This window comes from Lissotriton vulgaris, chromosome 7 (genome assembly GCF_964263255.1).
Source record: "Lissotriton vulgaris chromosome 7, aLisVul1.2, whole genome shotgun sequence".
NCBI lineage: Eukaryota > Metazoa > Chordata > Amphibia > Caudata > Salamandridae > Lissotriton > Lissotriton vulgaris.
In genome coordinates, this window is record NC_141695.1 from 1523365003 (window position 1) to 1523380022 (window position 15020).

A 15020-nucleotide genomic window follows, 5' to 3' on the forward strand; every position below is an offset into this window, starting at 1 on the left:
AATTATGTGGCGTGTAACTATGTGGCACTGAGTGGTATTTGGAGTGAATGTTGCATGGAGTGCAGTGTAATTATGCAGCATGTAATTATGTGGCACTGAAGTGTATTGTTTGTAGTGTATGTTGCATCGAGTGCATTGTAATTATGTAGCATATAATTATGTGGCATTGAGTGGTATTTGGAGTGTATGTTGCATTGAGTGCAGTGTAATTATGTGGCGTGTAATTATGTGGCACTGAGTGGTATTTGGAGTGTATGTTGCATTGAGTGCAGTGTAATTATGTGACGGGTAATTATGTGGCACTGAGTGGTATTTGGCGTGTATGTTGCATTGAGTGCAGTGTAATTATGTGGTGTGTAACTATGTGGCACTGAGTGGGATTTGGAGTGTATGTTGCGTTGAGCACAGTGTAAATATGTAGCATATAATTATGTGGAAATGAGTGGTATTGTCTGGAGAGTAATTATGTGGCGTGTAATTATGTGGCACTGAGTGGTATTGTTTGGAGTGTATGGTGCATTGAGTGCAGTGTAATTATGTGGCACTGAGTGGTATTGTTTGGAGTGTATGGTGCATTGAGTGCAGTGTAATTATGTGGCACTGAGTGGTATTTGGAGTGTATGTTGCATGGAGTGCAGTGTAATTATGTGGCGTGTAATTATGTGGCACCGAGTTATATTTGCAGTGTATGTTGCATTGAGTGCAGTGTAACTATATGTAGGGCTCCGGGTTTTATGGTATTTTTTTTTGACTTTTCAGTCTGTATTTATCCATATTTATTTTTTGCTAGTGTTATCTGTATTTATCCTTATTTATTTGGGGTTTAGTTAAAAAATGGAGCTGAAACTAGTATATTTCCACATGTATTTAACCAATTAATGTTCACTCATGCTTAAATGCCTCAGAGATTTCAATGATATGAAAACCCAGAGATGATAAATCAATGCACTTATATGAAAACATATGCATATCAGTAACAACTTTGTGCATAACTACTGCTGTTTAAGCAACTTCACTAAAATTCCTTTCATTTTTTAACACCCTTGCCTGTCAATCCGCACAGCTATCAATCAATCAATCATCGCATTTATATAGCGCACTACTTACCCAGAGGGTCTCAAGGCGCTGGGGGAGTGGGATCTGCTACTGCTCGAACAACCAGGTCTTGAGTTGCTTCCTGAAGGCGAGGTGGTCCTGGGTCAGGCGGAGGTGGGTGGGGAGGGAGTTCCATGTCTTGGCGGCGAGGAAGGAGAAGGACCGTCCCCCTGTGGTGGCTCTACGGATGCGGGGGACGGCGGCGAGGGCGTGGCTGGTCGATCGAAGCTGGCGTTTGGGAGCGTAGAAGTTGAGGCGGCTGTTGAGGTATCCTGGGCCTTGGCTTTGTAGGGCTTTGTGTGCGTGGGTGAGGAGTCGGAAGGTGATTCTCTTGTTGACCGGGAGCCAGTGCAGGCCTCTCAGGTGTCCGGAGATGTGGCTGCGACGGGGGATGTCCAGGATGAGTCGTGCTGAGGCGTTCTGGATCCGCTGGAGTCTCTTCTGGAGTTTGGCGGTGGTTCCGGCGTAGAGGGTGTTGCCGTAGTCCAGACGGCTGGTGACGAGGGCCTGGGTGACCGTCTTCCTGGTCTCGGTGGGAATCCACCGGAAGATCTTACGTAGCATGCGCAGGATGTTGAAGCACGACGAGGAGACGGCGTTGACTTGTCTGGTCAAGGAGAGGGAGGAGTCCAGGATGAAGCCCAGGTTGCGTGCGTGGTCTGTTGGTTTGGGTGCGCTGCCTAGGGCGGGGGGCCACCAGGAGTCGTCCCAGGCGGCGGGTGAGGATCCCAGGATGAGGACTTCCGTCTTATCGGAGTTCAGTTTCAGGCGGCTGTTCTTCATCCATTCGGCTACCTCTTTCATACCTTCGTGAAGGTTGGCTCTGGCGGTGGTGGGGTCGTTGGTAAGGGAGAGGATCAGCTGGGTGTCGTCGGCGTAGGAGATGATGTGGAGGTTGGCTGGCGTGCGATGTCTGCGAGGGGGCTCATGTAGATGTTGAAGGGGGTTGGACTGAGCGAGGAGCCTTGAGGGACGCCGCAGATGACTTCAGTGGCTTCAGATCTGAACGGAGGGAGGCGGACTCTCTGTGTCCTTCCGGCGAGGAAGGAGATGATCCACTCCAGTGCCTTCTCCTGGACTCAGACGTTGCTGAGGCGTTGTACTAGGGTACGATGGCAGACAGTGTCGAAGGCCGCGGAGAGGTCGAGGAGGATGAGGGCCGCTGTTTCTCCGTTGTCGAGCAGCGCTCGGATGTCATCGGTGACTGCGATCAGGGCGGTCTCGGTGCTGTGGTTGGCCCGGAAGCCAGACTGCGAGGGGTCGAGGGATCCGTTCGTCTCGAGGAAGGCGGCCAGATGCTTGTTGACGGTCTTCTCGATGACTTTTGCAGGAAACGGGAGCAGCGAGATGGGGCGGTAGTTTTTGAGGTCGGTGGGGTCAGCCGATGGCTTCTTGAGTAGAGCGCTGAGTTCGGCGTGCTTCCAGCTCTCCGGGAAGGTAGCGGTGTCGATGAAGTCCCGCAGGTGGGGTGCGATGACAGCGTCGGCCTTGTTGAAGACGTGATGAGGGCAGGGGTCGGTCGGAGATCCGGAGTGGATGGAGTTCATCGTGCGGACGGTGTCTTTGGTGCTGATCGGAGTCCAAGCGCGGAGGGTGGTGGTGGGGGCGGTGGTTCGGTCGTGGTGTTCGTCGGTTGAGTGCTGAAGCTGTTGTGTATGTCCGCGATCTTGTTGTGGAAGTAGGAGGCGAGGGAGTTGCAGAGGTCTTGCGAAGGGGTGATGTAGTTGTTTCCGGCGTTGGGGTTGGAGAGCTCTTTGACGATGTTGAAGAGTTCTTTGCTGTTGTGTGCGTTGTTGTCCAGTCGTTCCTTGAATGCAGTTTTCTTGGTGGCGCGGATGAGTTGGTGGTGTTTTCGGGTGGCGAGCTTGAGGGCAGTCATGTTGTCTGGTGTTGGGTCTCGGTGCCAGGTTCTCTCGAGGGCTCGGCAGTTCTTCTTGGAGCTCTTGAGTTCGTCGGTGAACCATGGGGCTTTCTTGCTACCGGGTCTGCTGGGCGGGGTCCTCAGGGGGGCGAGCTAGTCTGCGCAGTCGCTGATCCACTTCGTGAGGTTGGTGGCCGCCTGGCTAGGGTTCGTTGTGCTGGTGGGAGGGTTCATGCTCAGGGAGGACGCGAGCCGGTCGGCTGTGATCTTGTTCCAGCTCCTGCGTGCAGCCTGTTGCTGGTGGTGGTGGATCGTGGTCCTTGCGAAGCTGAAGTGGACGCAGCTGTGGTCCGTCCAGTGGAGTCCGGTGGCGTGGCTGAAGGCGATGTCCTTGCTGGATGAGAAGACGGGGTCGAGTGTGTGTCCGGCGTAATGGGTGGGGGTGGTCACCAGTTGCTTGAGTCCCAGGTTGACGAGGTTGTCCAGCAGGGTGGTGGTGTTGCGGTCGTTGTTTTTCTCCATGTGGAAGTTGAGGTCCCCGAGGAGGATGTAGTCAGCGGAGCAGAGGGCGTGCGGGCTGATGAAGTCGGCGATGTCTTCGCTGAATTGTGTGCGTTGTCCCGGGGGTCTGTAGATGAGGGTGCCTCTGAGGGTGGTCTTGGGGTTGATGTGGACCTGAAAGTGCAGGTGCTCGGCGGTTGCGAGGGTGTCGTCGGTGTTGGTCGTGATGCGGATGGTGTTCCTATGGACGATGGCGATGCCTCCTCCGGTGTGGTTGATGCGGTCCCTCCGGATGATCTTGTAGCCGTCTGGGATGGCGATGGCTATGACGGGCGCTGAATAGGCGTTCATCCAGGTTTCCGTGAGGAAGGCGACGTCTGGTGACGTTGTGTCGAGCAGGTTCCAGAGCTCGACGGCGTGTCTGTGGACGGAGCGGTTGTTGAGCAGGATGCACTTCAGGTGGTTGCTGCTGTTGCTTGTCGAGGTCTTGAGCACTGCTGGAGTGGTGCAGGTCCGGATGCAGGTGAACTTGCAGGCGTTGCAGCAGAAGGGTCCGTGGGTGCGTCTCGGGTTGGCTCGGTAACAGCCCGGGAGTCGGTCGGCGTTGAGGGCGTGGAGTTCGGTGGCGTCGTAGGTCCGGCGGGTGGGCTGGTGACGGCGGGGGCCAGGGGTCCTGGCACTGGGCGCGGTCCAGGCGCGGACGGGCGCAGACGGGCTTACCTTTGGCGCACCTTCAGCGCTCAATCGACGCTCCCGCTGCGCGCGTCCACTGCGCGGTCGCTGAGGGGGCGTCATAAGTAGGAGGCGGGAGGGAGGGTCAGCGGGGAAGCGGGAGGACCAATGGGAGAGGAGGGGAGGCGGAGCTACGGGTCAGCGGCGGCGGGAAGCATGGAGGTGACCGGGGCAGCGGGCCGGTGAGGAGCGGGGGCAGAGGCGGCAGGCTGCGGGCAGAAGGCGAACCTGAGGAAGATGCGGAGGGCAGCGGAGGAGGTGAGCGGAGGTCTGCAGCGATCAGGTAGCAGCCAGGCAGCAGCTAGGGCAGCAGGCAGGCGAGCGGCAGAGCAGCGTGTAGGGAGCGACAGCCTGCGAGGGCACAGGGGCCAAGCTATACGCTTGGCAGCCATGACTGACAGCATTTAGAATCACTCAAAAACAAGAACAGAAGTGAAATATTAACATCTTTTTGTGACATTTGTAATAAAGTTTGAAACATTGAGAGAACATATTTGAACCAGTTGTTGTTTAATGGTTGCACAGATTGATGCTGTGGTGCCCCCGAGTGGTGGTGCTGAGTGAGTGCGATAGATAGAGTGAGGGCAATAGATCGATAGAGTGAGGGCAATAGATCGATAGAGTGAGGGCAATAGATCGATAGAGTGAGGGCGATAGATCGATAGAGTGAGGGCGATAGATCGATAGAGTGAGGGCGATAGATAGATGGATAGATAGATAGATAGATAGATAGATAGATAGATAGAACGTGCCTATAAATAAACCCATCAAAAACAAACACCTAATAAACAAAAATGCCTGATTATTGAAAAGGAATAGACCAAGATATTAGAATTGACTGCACGCTGGAAAATCTCGGCCCAAACCTCACCTTTTTGCTTATTTTGTACGTCTAGGGTCGAGTCTGTTGCCCACTTCCTATTTGAATGCCCCGCTTATAAATCTCCGAGATCTAGGTGGCTAAAACCATTGTGTAAGCAGTTGGGAACCAGACACCACATAGTCGCACTGCGAATTTTGACGTCCGACACCCGGCCTTTGTTCGTGTGTGGTCTATCAAAATTTTTCTAGATCCAAAAGGCTTAATGAAATTGTTTAATTATAGTCATTGTAGCTAGACCTTCTAAAGTATTTTGTTGATGTCTTGTGTACTATTTTATTTGATTTGCGGATGTATTTCATATGTACTGGTTTTTAACTTGTTGTGCTATGTAATGCTTTTAAAGATATGTTTTATCGAAATAAAGCCGATTGACTGATAGATAGATAGAACGTGCCTATAAATAAACCCATCAAAAACAAACACCTAATAAACAAAAATGCCTGATTATTGAAAAGGAATAGACCAAGATATTAGATTTGTGCAAATACAATAAACAGAAGCAAGACAGTGAAGGGGCAGGAGAGAGTGAGACGGAAACAGAGGAAGAGTGGAGAGGCCAAGACAGTGAAGGGGCAGGAGAGAGTGAAACAGGAAGAGTGGAAGAGTGGAGAGGCCAAGACAGTGAAGGGGCAGGAGAGAGTGAGGCGGAAACTGAGGAAGAGTGGAGAGGCCAAGACAATGAAGGGGCAGGAGAGAGTGAAACAGAAATAGAGGAAGAGTGGAGAGGCCAAGACAGTGAAGGGGCAGGAGAGAGTGAGACGGAAAAAGAGGAAGAGTGGAGAGGCCAAGACAGTGAAGGGGCACAAGAGAGTGAGACTGAAATAGAGGAAGAGTAGAGAGGCCAAGACAGTGAAGGGACAGGAGAAAGTGAGGCGGAAACTGAGGAAGAGTGGAGAGGCCAAGACAGTGAAGGGGCAGGAGAGAATGAAACAGAAATAGAGGAAGAGTGGAGAGGCCTAGACAGTGAAGGGGCAGGAGAGAGCGAGGCGTAAACGGAGGAAGAGTGGAGAGGCCAAGACAGTGAAGGGGCAGGAGAGAGTGAAACAGAAACGAAAGGCACATAGCGAATTGCGAACAAATGTGAACATTAACAATGCAAAAATACAACAAAGCAAGGCGAAGTTGTGGTGTGCATGGACCCAAGAACAAACTACAGGAAGAAGCTGCCTCAGCCATGTCTGGAGGATGTAAGAAGGGGTCGACAGAAGGCCATTCCTGGCAAGGCAGCCAATGTTCCAGTGTCGTCCCCTTTACATGGTCAGTAGGAGCAAGTGGGAGGAGGGAGTAGAAGAGGGGTGTGAGATAGATCAAAGCCTTTACTGTGATCAGTGGCTGCAGGCTGCCAGTGGGAGGGAACAAGCACGGCGGGGGAGTCTGGTGCGAAGTGTGGTGGCGGGGGAGCGGGAGCAGGCATATGGGGTGTGAGTGAGGCCAAGCACGCGCCTGGGGAAGCTTTTACGCTCCAGTACACAACATGCATTGTAGGAAATCCGGCTTGTTCAAGAGAGTTTGGTCACATGTAATAGGGTTCGAGCAATAAATTGCTCGACCTAAAAAATGGAGGTGAACAGCATTCACAGCGCCCTCAAAACATGAACTGACTAACTTGATGTGGAGGCAGGTCTTTCTCTTACCTGGCACCATACTGTTGAAATACTTTGCCCTATCATGCTAGCATCTGCCCTGATTACATCAAATTCAGAAAACGCTCAAAACAATCTGCGTTTATCAGTAGCGCAGATACCTCTTCGGAGGGGATTCATGCGCTATAGTAAGCTGTATTAATATAACATAGCGTAACATGGACGCAGGAAATGTGGACAGATGAGTTTGAGCAAAAGTCGATGATCTAGAGAGCACTATCAAATAATGCTTAGACAAACAGGACCATATCCAGCAGCAGACAAGCCCCTTCAAGGGCCTTCATGTAAAGCACAAGGTTATTGCGAACAGGTTACAGTGCAATAATAAAATGTATCTGAAGCCTTTCTCAAGAAGATGAAGGTAACAACATGCTTCCGTTTGTGCAAAGTCTTGTTCATTTTATCAGGAAAAGGCCAGAGTACACGCCGATGCCACCTATTCTTATGTGCAGGGTATTATACATGGTTTCCCCTCCAAACATAAACATCAGAATCCCCTTTTTCGAAGGCAAGGAAGAGATAAGTAGAGCAATATGCTTGGAGAAGACTATGCAAAAGTCATAGTTTTCAAATCTTCCAGGACTTATTGGTAAACACTTCAAAAACAATACACTATCTGTTCCATCATGTACCTACAACAGCATGCAGGCTACCACCGATATGGGACACCTTCTGTCTACGGTTTTGTTTTTTAAAATATTTTTATTGGCATTTTCTGTATTTACGTACATCACAGTAGTAACAATTGCATTGGTAGACACAAGAAATCTCACATTCATTTTGCATCTTGGCATGAGGGTAGGTAACATCGTGGACCTTCTGTCTACTGTTTACCAGGGAGAAGCAACATATGGGATGAGCTCCGTACTTGAGGCACAAAGATCAGGGGCCCGGGATGCCTTTCTAGATTGGTACAAATGGTTACTGTGACCTAGTGGGCAGATGCAGCAGACACACTGAATATCACATTTCTTGGCACACATGGGTTCATGGTTGAGTAAGGGGGGTGATGGTGCAAAAAGGTTGTGGGGAAGGCAAAATGGGAAAGGGAGTCCTAAAACACACATGATTATTGTCCCAGTAAAAAGCAAATCTATGAATGCTAAGGTGCCACAAGCATTTGTCTGGTCAAATCTAGATGTAGAGCAGAAAGGTAGTTTAAAGAACCATTAGCGGAATCATTAAACCACAAGCAGATGAAATCTTCATGGGGAACACGCAAGTTACCAGCCTAAAACCAGCTAGTTCTTCCACAAGAAAACTACTTTTTAGTGCCTTACCTCTTTATCAGTTTTCAATATGCTTTCATTTCCTCCTGCAGATTGAGCATTTAAGGCTTGTCCGAGTGGACGCATTACTGCATTTGCCACATCTCGACCAACACTTTCAGGATAGCAGTGAAGCACACTCAAATGCCCCTGATCGTTTTGAATCACAAGTTGCAGCGACCTCCATTCTGAGTACATGTTTCTATTTTCTTATGGTGCAATCTGAATCTAACAGAAAGAAAAATGAAACCAATGGCAATAATGTCAGATTACCTTATTAAAAGTCTGCAGTCTTCACTTCTGTAACGCTTCACACAACCTGCAGTTTATTATCAAAATGCAATGAAAAAGAACATGCTCCATGGGTTTGAGCGATTCGTTACGATATATACCTTTTGGTAATCATCAGTCTGGAAATCCAGCAGTACTAACATCTACTTAATGATCAACGTGTTATAAAATCAGCAGATGCAATGCATCTTAGAATGAGTCTGGTATGGGGAAATCATCAGCCCCAATTTTATTTAACTGTTTAATAAATTCAGGGCTGTGTCGTGTAGTTCCTAAAAATACATAGGATCTGTGCGTTTGTTGAACAACATAAACTAAGCGATTGGTGTCAAGACACAGCCGCAGGATATGTCAGCCTATAGACCAGTTAGCTCACAGGGCCACCATAAGCCCACTAACCTTACCAAGGAATGAATAGTTTCTGGGCACCATCGAACATGACATCCCTTGATCCTTCAGGGATCGTGGAAACAGTACATTACTTTTTGCTTAGTAAATCGTGCTCACTTAGTCTCAAGGAGATACACAGAATAAAAGTTGGGGACATTTCCAATAAGCATTTATTGAACCAGCATCATTCTAGTATAAACCATGTTTGCTGCGACAATCATTAGACAGAAGCAAATATATAAGATTACAAGCACCATCAGAGTAAATAGGAGGTAGAATTCTACCATGGTGCTAAAACAGTGAATATATGTAGGCATATAAACATTAGAGTAAACAAGCGTTCTCCTACAATGAGGACTGTCCCCACGTGCACATAGCATGTATGTGGGTGTAAAGCCAAGAATCCCCAAGGAAAGAGCCAACCACATTACCTGATCGGAGAGAATGAAGAACCCTGTCTTAATCACAAGTTGGACACCCCGCAAGGGATGTCAGAAAACTCCATGTTGAAGCTTCAGCAGGTCGGGACCTCAAGTGTCTTGTGTCAGTTAGGAAGAGTCTCCTCCCCTCACAAGTGTAGGTGCAATCCCGTTATACTAAAAAGGTAGCCTCAGGGGTTCTACTACAATCGATATGTTGCAAGTACAATTATGTAGATGAGCCTAAATCAATCATTGTAACTATGCAAAGCAACCTGGATGAAAGATGGCGATGACTTTAGTACAGAGCATGTTAATCCTGTTATGTATGTCATGTGCAGGGGATTTATTGAAGAATCCTCATGCAAAATAAATTAGGCTAGTTTCAAGGAAACCAATCAACATTTATTCAGGACATAACAGAGTAAAAGGCTATTGCTAGGATCGTTATGCAGCATAAGGTAGGACGAATGTAGGTAAAAGGTCGCATTGCTACTTAGGCCTACGTTGGGGAACATAACACCCGCTCGTCGTCCGAAGGTCAATAAGGTCAACTAATGCTAAAATATGCTTGTCAAACGCTTAAAAACAGTCATAAAACTAGTGTCTAAAAACATGGTATATGTAAAAACGTATAGTTTCTCAACAGAAAATGCGTCAAGCTTGTGGTGGTGGACGTGGACGTGGTGGTGGTGATGGACTTGGTGGTGATGGACGTGGTGGTGGATGTGGTGGATGCGGTGGTGGACGAGGTGGTGGACGTGGTAGTGGTGGACTTGATGCTGGAAGTGGTTGACGTGATGGTGGTTGACGTGGTGGTGGTTGACGTGGTGGAGGATGTAGTGGTGGTGGAGGATGTGGATGGGGTGGAGGACGTGGTGGTGGTGGAGGACGTGGTGGAGGACGTGGTGGAGGACGTGGTGGAGCATGTGGTGGTGGTGGAGGACGTGGTGGAGGACGTGGTGGAGGACGTGGTGGTGGACATAGTGGTGGTGGACACAGTGGTGGTGGACACAGTGGTGGTGGACATAGTGGTGGTGGACATAGTGGTGGTGGACATAGTGGTGGTGGACATGGTGTCGGTGGACATGGTTGACGTTTTGGTGGTGGACGTGGTTGACGTTTTGGTGGTGGACGTGGTTGACATTTTGGTGGTGGACGTAATTGACGTTTTGGTGGTGGACGTAATTGACGTTTTGGTGGTGGACGTGGTGGACGTGGTGGTGGAGGACGTGGTGGTGGAGGACGTGGTGGTGGAGGACGTGGTGGTGGAGGACGTGGTGGTGGTGGACGTGGTGGTGGTGGACGTGGTGGGGGTGGACGTGGTGGGGGTGGACGTGGTGGGGGTGGACGTGGACGACAATTGGGCAGAAGGGTGCTGGCAGAATGCGGAAGGAGAGGAGGATCTCCAAGGGCGCACATGGGAGAGCAGAAAGAGGTCGAATATTAGAAACAAACAAGCGCTGAAGAAAAGAAAAGTAAAGGAGCACGGCTGCCCTTGTCCACTATTCGGCTTAGCAAGTGCTGATGTCGCGTTGGTTTAATAAACCTTAAAAAGCAGTGACGGAAGAGAAGCAGTGACGGGTGGAAGTGCTTCATGACGTAAACAAGCTGTCTTCACTGTCTTCACTTTTCAAGCACTCGCACTTGTGCTTGTGGCGGCATCCACCTTACGGGAGAGAGCAGCGGCCATATGTTTTTAATTAACGTGGCCGCGCCACTGCTCGCTCACGCAAGGTAGATGCTACCACAAGCGCGAGTACTTGAAAAGTGAAGACTGACGGCTAAAGGCCCTCCTAGAGCAGAGCAAAAACTGCACCCGTAGAGACCGCGTTTCGAGAGACAACACGTGAGACTATACTCGCAGAGAGACCGCTCGCTGCAGAGAGACTAAATAAGAAAAACATTGCGCTAGTGAAGAGACTGACTGCATCAGGAGAGAGACATCGCTGAGTGGAAACACTGGGCCAATTCAAAGATAGCGCTTGTGAGAGACTCCACAAGTTGAGGCACTGTTCCCACGGAGAGTCTGCACCAGTGGAGCTGCTGTGCTCTCAGTGAAGTTGCACCGGCAGAGGGCGCCTGTCTTGAGACGGCAGCGGGCGGTGTCTGGAGAGAGTGAAAGACGGCGAGTGGTGCGCGCAAGCTTGTGTTGCTCGTAACTGCAAGAACTCAATCGCCTGCCTTCTGCACAACAAAAAGCAACCTGGCCAGCGGTCGATAACTGAATAAATATTGATGAGGTATGCCGCCAAAAGTTACACTGGTTGTCTGCCACTAATTACATTAAGCAAAAGCAAAGGGGATGATGGATGGAGTGTTGAACCTTGCAAGCACTCACCCCCAGTCAAATGATCTGGGTTTAATTCATCATCATTCTTTAGCTCACTCCGCCACCCCAGTCCAGACATGGCCATATGCAAATCAGTCTGACCCTGTGCCTCATGGGAACAGTCCAGACTGAACTGCCAAGCCACGTCTTCCCTGGACCGGAAACCGACATCCTGGGACCGGTTTCTGGCTAATCAGCCACCATCAGCCAGGCTAGCTTGAATGCAGTGGCAAATTGAGCAACCGACCCACGTCTGAGCATACCCTGCCAACTTAGAGTGAAAAAAGCAAAACCAACGGGGAAGATGGAGTGTTGAACATTGCAAGCACTCACCCCCACCTACATTAAATCAATATCCTGTACTGACTCCTTTATATTGAGTCTCTCTCTATTCCAAGATGGCCGCTTTGCAACATGACAACATTCAACAGAGCTCCTTTTATACGACACCTAGCACATAAGGGAAGTGTTTCGACCAAAAATGCCCCATGCTAGATAGCGTTTCAGTTTCATCAGTGTGCGCGCTTTATGATGGGCACGCGTAGACCGAATTGCAAAATTCTTTGGGTTATCTGACACTTTAATATGTATTAAAATTAAGTTACATGTGTATTATGACTCATTTCTGGGGGGCGTGGCTTGGACGCCGATCGGGATGGCGGCGTGAGCTTGCAGCTCCGCGCAGGGTCCCGCTAATTCTCCTGAAATCAGCACCCGGAGCCACCCCTGGTCGGTCTGACTGGCCTACGAAGAGTTGGGGAGCCACTGGGGAGCGGCGGAAAGCACTTTTGGGGTTCGCTGGCCCCGTGGAGACCTCGTAAGACGACGGCCGAGGTGTCGCCCGGAGTGTGAAGAAAATGGCGACGGCGCGGACCGATGGCCTTGGAAACCGAAACTGAGCGGAATTGGCTTCGACTGGCGGGGTGGCCCGCTTCTACGAGATCGGAGTTGTGGGAGCTGTAGATGCGGTCCTGAAGGTGGGGAGTTTGGCGCCCAGCATTTGTTCAGGGCGACTGGGGGCGACTGCTCGTCTCTACTCCTTCTCCCCCTCCCCCACCCCCCGGACCTGGTGGCACTGAGGTGAAAATAAATATACCCCGAAACGCACACACAGCCCCTTCACCTGCCGGAACTGCAGCTACGCAAGCCTCAGAACCGACGAAGCACCCGCCAAGAAAGACCCCAACCACCTCCGATGCATACTACTGAACACCTGCTCCGCGCGCAAGCATGCCGTTGAGCTTGGGGACCTGCTCGACACAACATCCCCGGACGTTGCCTTCCTGACCGAGACCTGGTTTAACGACTCCTTCACACCCGACATCGCCATAGCCAACCCAGACGGCTACAAGATCACCCGCAGAGACCGCACCAACGGAGTCGGAGGAGGAATCGCCATCCTCCACAAGAATAGCATCAGGGTCTCGACTAGCACAGACGACACGCTCAGCACCGACGAAAACATGCATTTCCAGAACCACACAGACCCCAATTCCACCCTCAGAGGCACCCTCGTCTACCGACCACCCGGGCCCAGTCCCCAGTTCAGTGACTCCATTGCCGACTTGATCAGCACGCACGCCCTTACCTCCTCCGACTACATCCTCCTCGGAGTGCTAAACTTTCACCTTGAAAACAACAACAACAACTCCACAACCCTGATCGATAACCTCGCCAACCTCGGACTGAAGCAACTCGTCACAACACCCACCCACTCCGCCAGCCACACGCTCGACCCAGTCTTCCCCTCAAGCCCGTAGGTCTCCGTCAGCCACACCACTGAACTCGTCTGTACCGTCCACCGCTGCTTCCACTTCGCCTTCCAGAAACCCACCACACACCACCGCACCCATCAGATCCCCCGCCGCTGCTGGAGCACAATCACCGAAGATCAACTACAGGCAAACCTCGCTCTCAGCCCACCCACCGAACCCTCCAACACAGACGACTATGCCCACAGCCTCAGACGCTGGATCGAGGACTGCGCCAACACAGTCGCCCTGCTGAAGAAACCCCTCCACAGAGACACCAGCAAGAGGGCCAACTGGTTCACCCCAGAACTTCTAGCCTCCAAGCAAGCCTGCCGGAAACTAGAGAAGAAATGGCACAGTGAACAAACTCCGGACAGCCACGCAGCACACAAGGACTCCATCCACAACCACCACCACTTCATCAGGGAGGCCAAGAGGACCTCCTTCAAAGACCGCCTCGACAACAATGCACAAGGTAACAAGGAGCTCTTCATCATTGTGAAGGAACTCTACAACCCCAGCTCCAACACCAGCGACACCCACCGTCGCAAGCCCTGTGCAACTCCCTCGCCACTTTCTTCCACCGCAAGATAGCAGACATCCACTGCAGCTTCAACACCCAGACAGCCCCAACAGACAGCAACACAACAGAACCTCCACGAAGGAATGAAGGCCGTCGCCGACTGGATGAAGACCAGCCATCTGAAGCTGAACTCGGACAAGACTGAGGTCCTCATCCTCGGCTCCAACCGTTCAGCCAGGGATGACTCCTGGTGGCCGACGGCACTGGGGGCAGCCCCGACACCCACCGACCACGCACGCAACCTGGGAATCATCCTCGACTCAACTCTCTCAATAACCAAGCAAGTCAACGCAGTCTCCTCCTCCCGCATCAACACCCTCCGCATGCTTCTCAAGATCTAAAGATAGATCCCGAAAGATACAAGAAAGACAGTCACCTAGGCCCTCGTTAGCAGCAGACTCGACTACGGAAACGCCCTCTACGCGGGAGCCCCGACCAAGCTCAAATGACTACAATGCATCTAGAACGCCTCAGCACGACTGATCCTCGACGTACCACGCCACGCCCACATCACCACCCACCTGAGAAACCTGCACAGGCTCCCCCTCAACAAGAGGATATCCATCAAGCTCCTCATCCACGCACACAAGGCACTCCACAAGACCGGCCCAGCCTACCGCAACAGACGGCTCTCCTACATCCCCAACCGCCAGCTACGCTCAGCCCACCTCTCACTCGCCACCGTCCCGCGCATCCGAAGGACAACCACCGGTGGGAGATCCTTCTCCCACCTCGCCGCCAAGACGTGGAACACCCTCCCACAGAGCCTACGATAGACCCAAGACCTGCTGACCTTCAGGCGGATACTCAAGACCTGGCTGTTCGATCAGTAGTGCCCCCCCCCACCCCCCCAGCGCCTTGAGACCCTCGCAGGTATGTAGTGCACTTTACAAATGATTGATTGATTTGTATAATGTAGGGGTCATGCTGGGGGTTGTGGTTTAGGGTTTAGGGTAGTGCAATGGTGTTTATGTAGTGTAGGGGGTCGTGCTGGGGGCGAGATTTAGAGTTTAGGGTAGTGCAGTGGTGTTTGGGTAGTGTAGGGGTTGTGCTGGGGGTAGTGGTTTAGGGTCATGCAGTGGTGTTTGTGTAGTGTAGGAGGTTGTGCTGGGGGTGGGTTTAGGGTAGTGCAGTGGTGTTTATGTAGTGTAGGGGGTCTTGCTGGGGGCGTGTTTGTGCTGGGGTAGTGTTTTAGGGTTTAGAGTAGTACAGTGGTGTTTGTGTAGTGTAGGGGGTCGTGCTGGGGTAGTGTTTTAGGGTTAAGGGTAGTG

General features: G+C 51.2%; 1 protein-coding gene across 2 annotated transcripts in view; it reads right to left on the minus strand.

Annotated features, from left to right (window-relative positions):
* Positions 1–15020, minus strand: part of RALGAPB (Ral GTPase activating protein non-catalytic subunit beta) — a 1758088-nt gene that overhangs the window by 1716247 nt on the left and 26821 nt on the right. For both annotated transcript variants that reach the window (XM_086932393.1, XM_086932392.1), the window contains exon 2: positions 7996–8211. In XM_086932393.1, the coding sequence (XP_086788519.1) occupies positions 7996–8181 (186 nt within the window). In that variant the 5' untranslated portion in view covers positions 8182–8211. The remainder of the gene's footprint in view (positions 1–7995; positions 8212–15020) is intronic.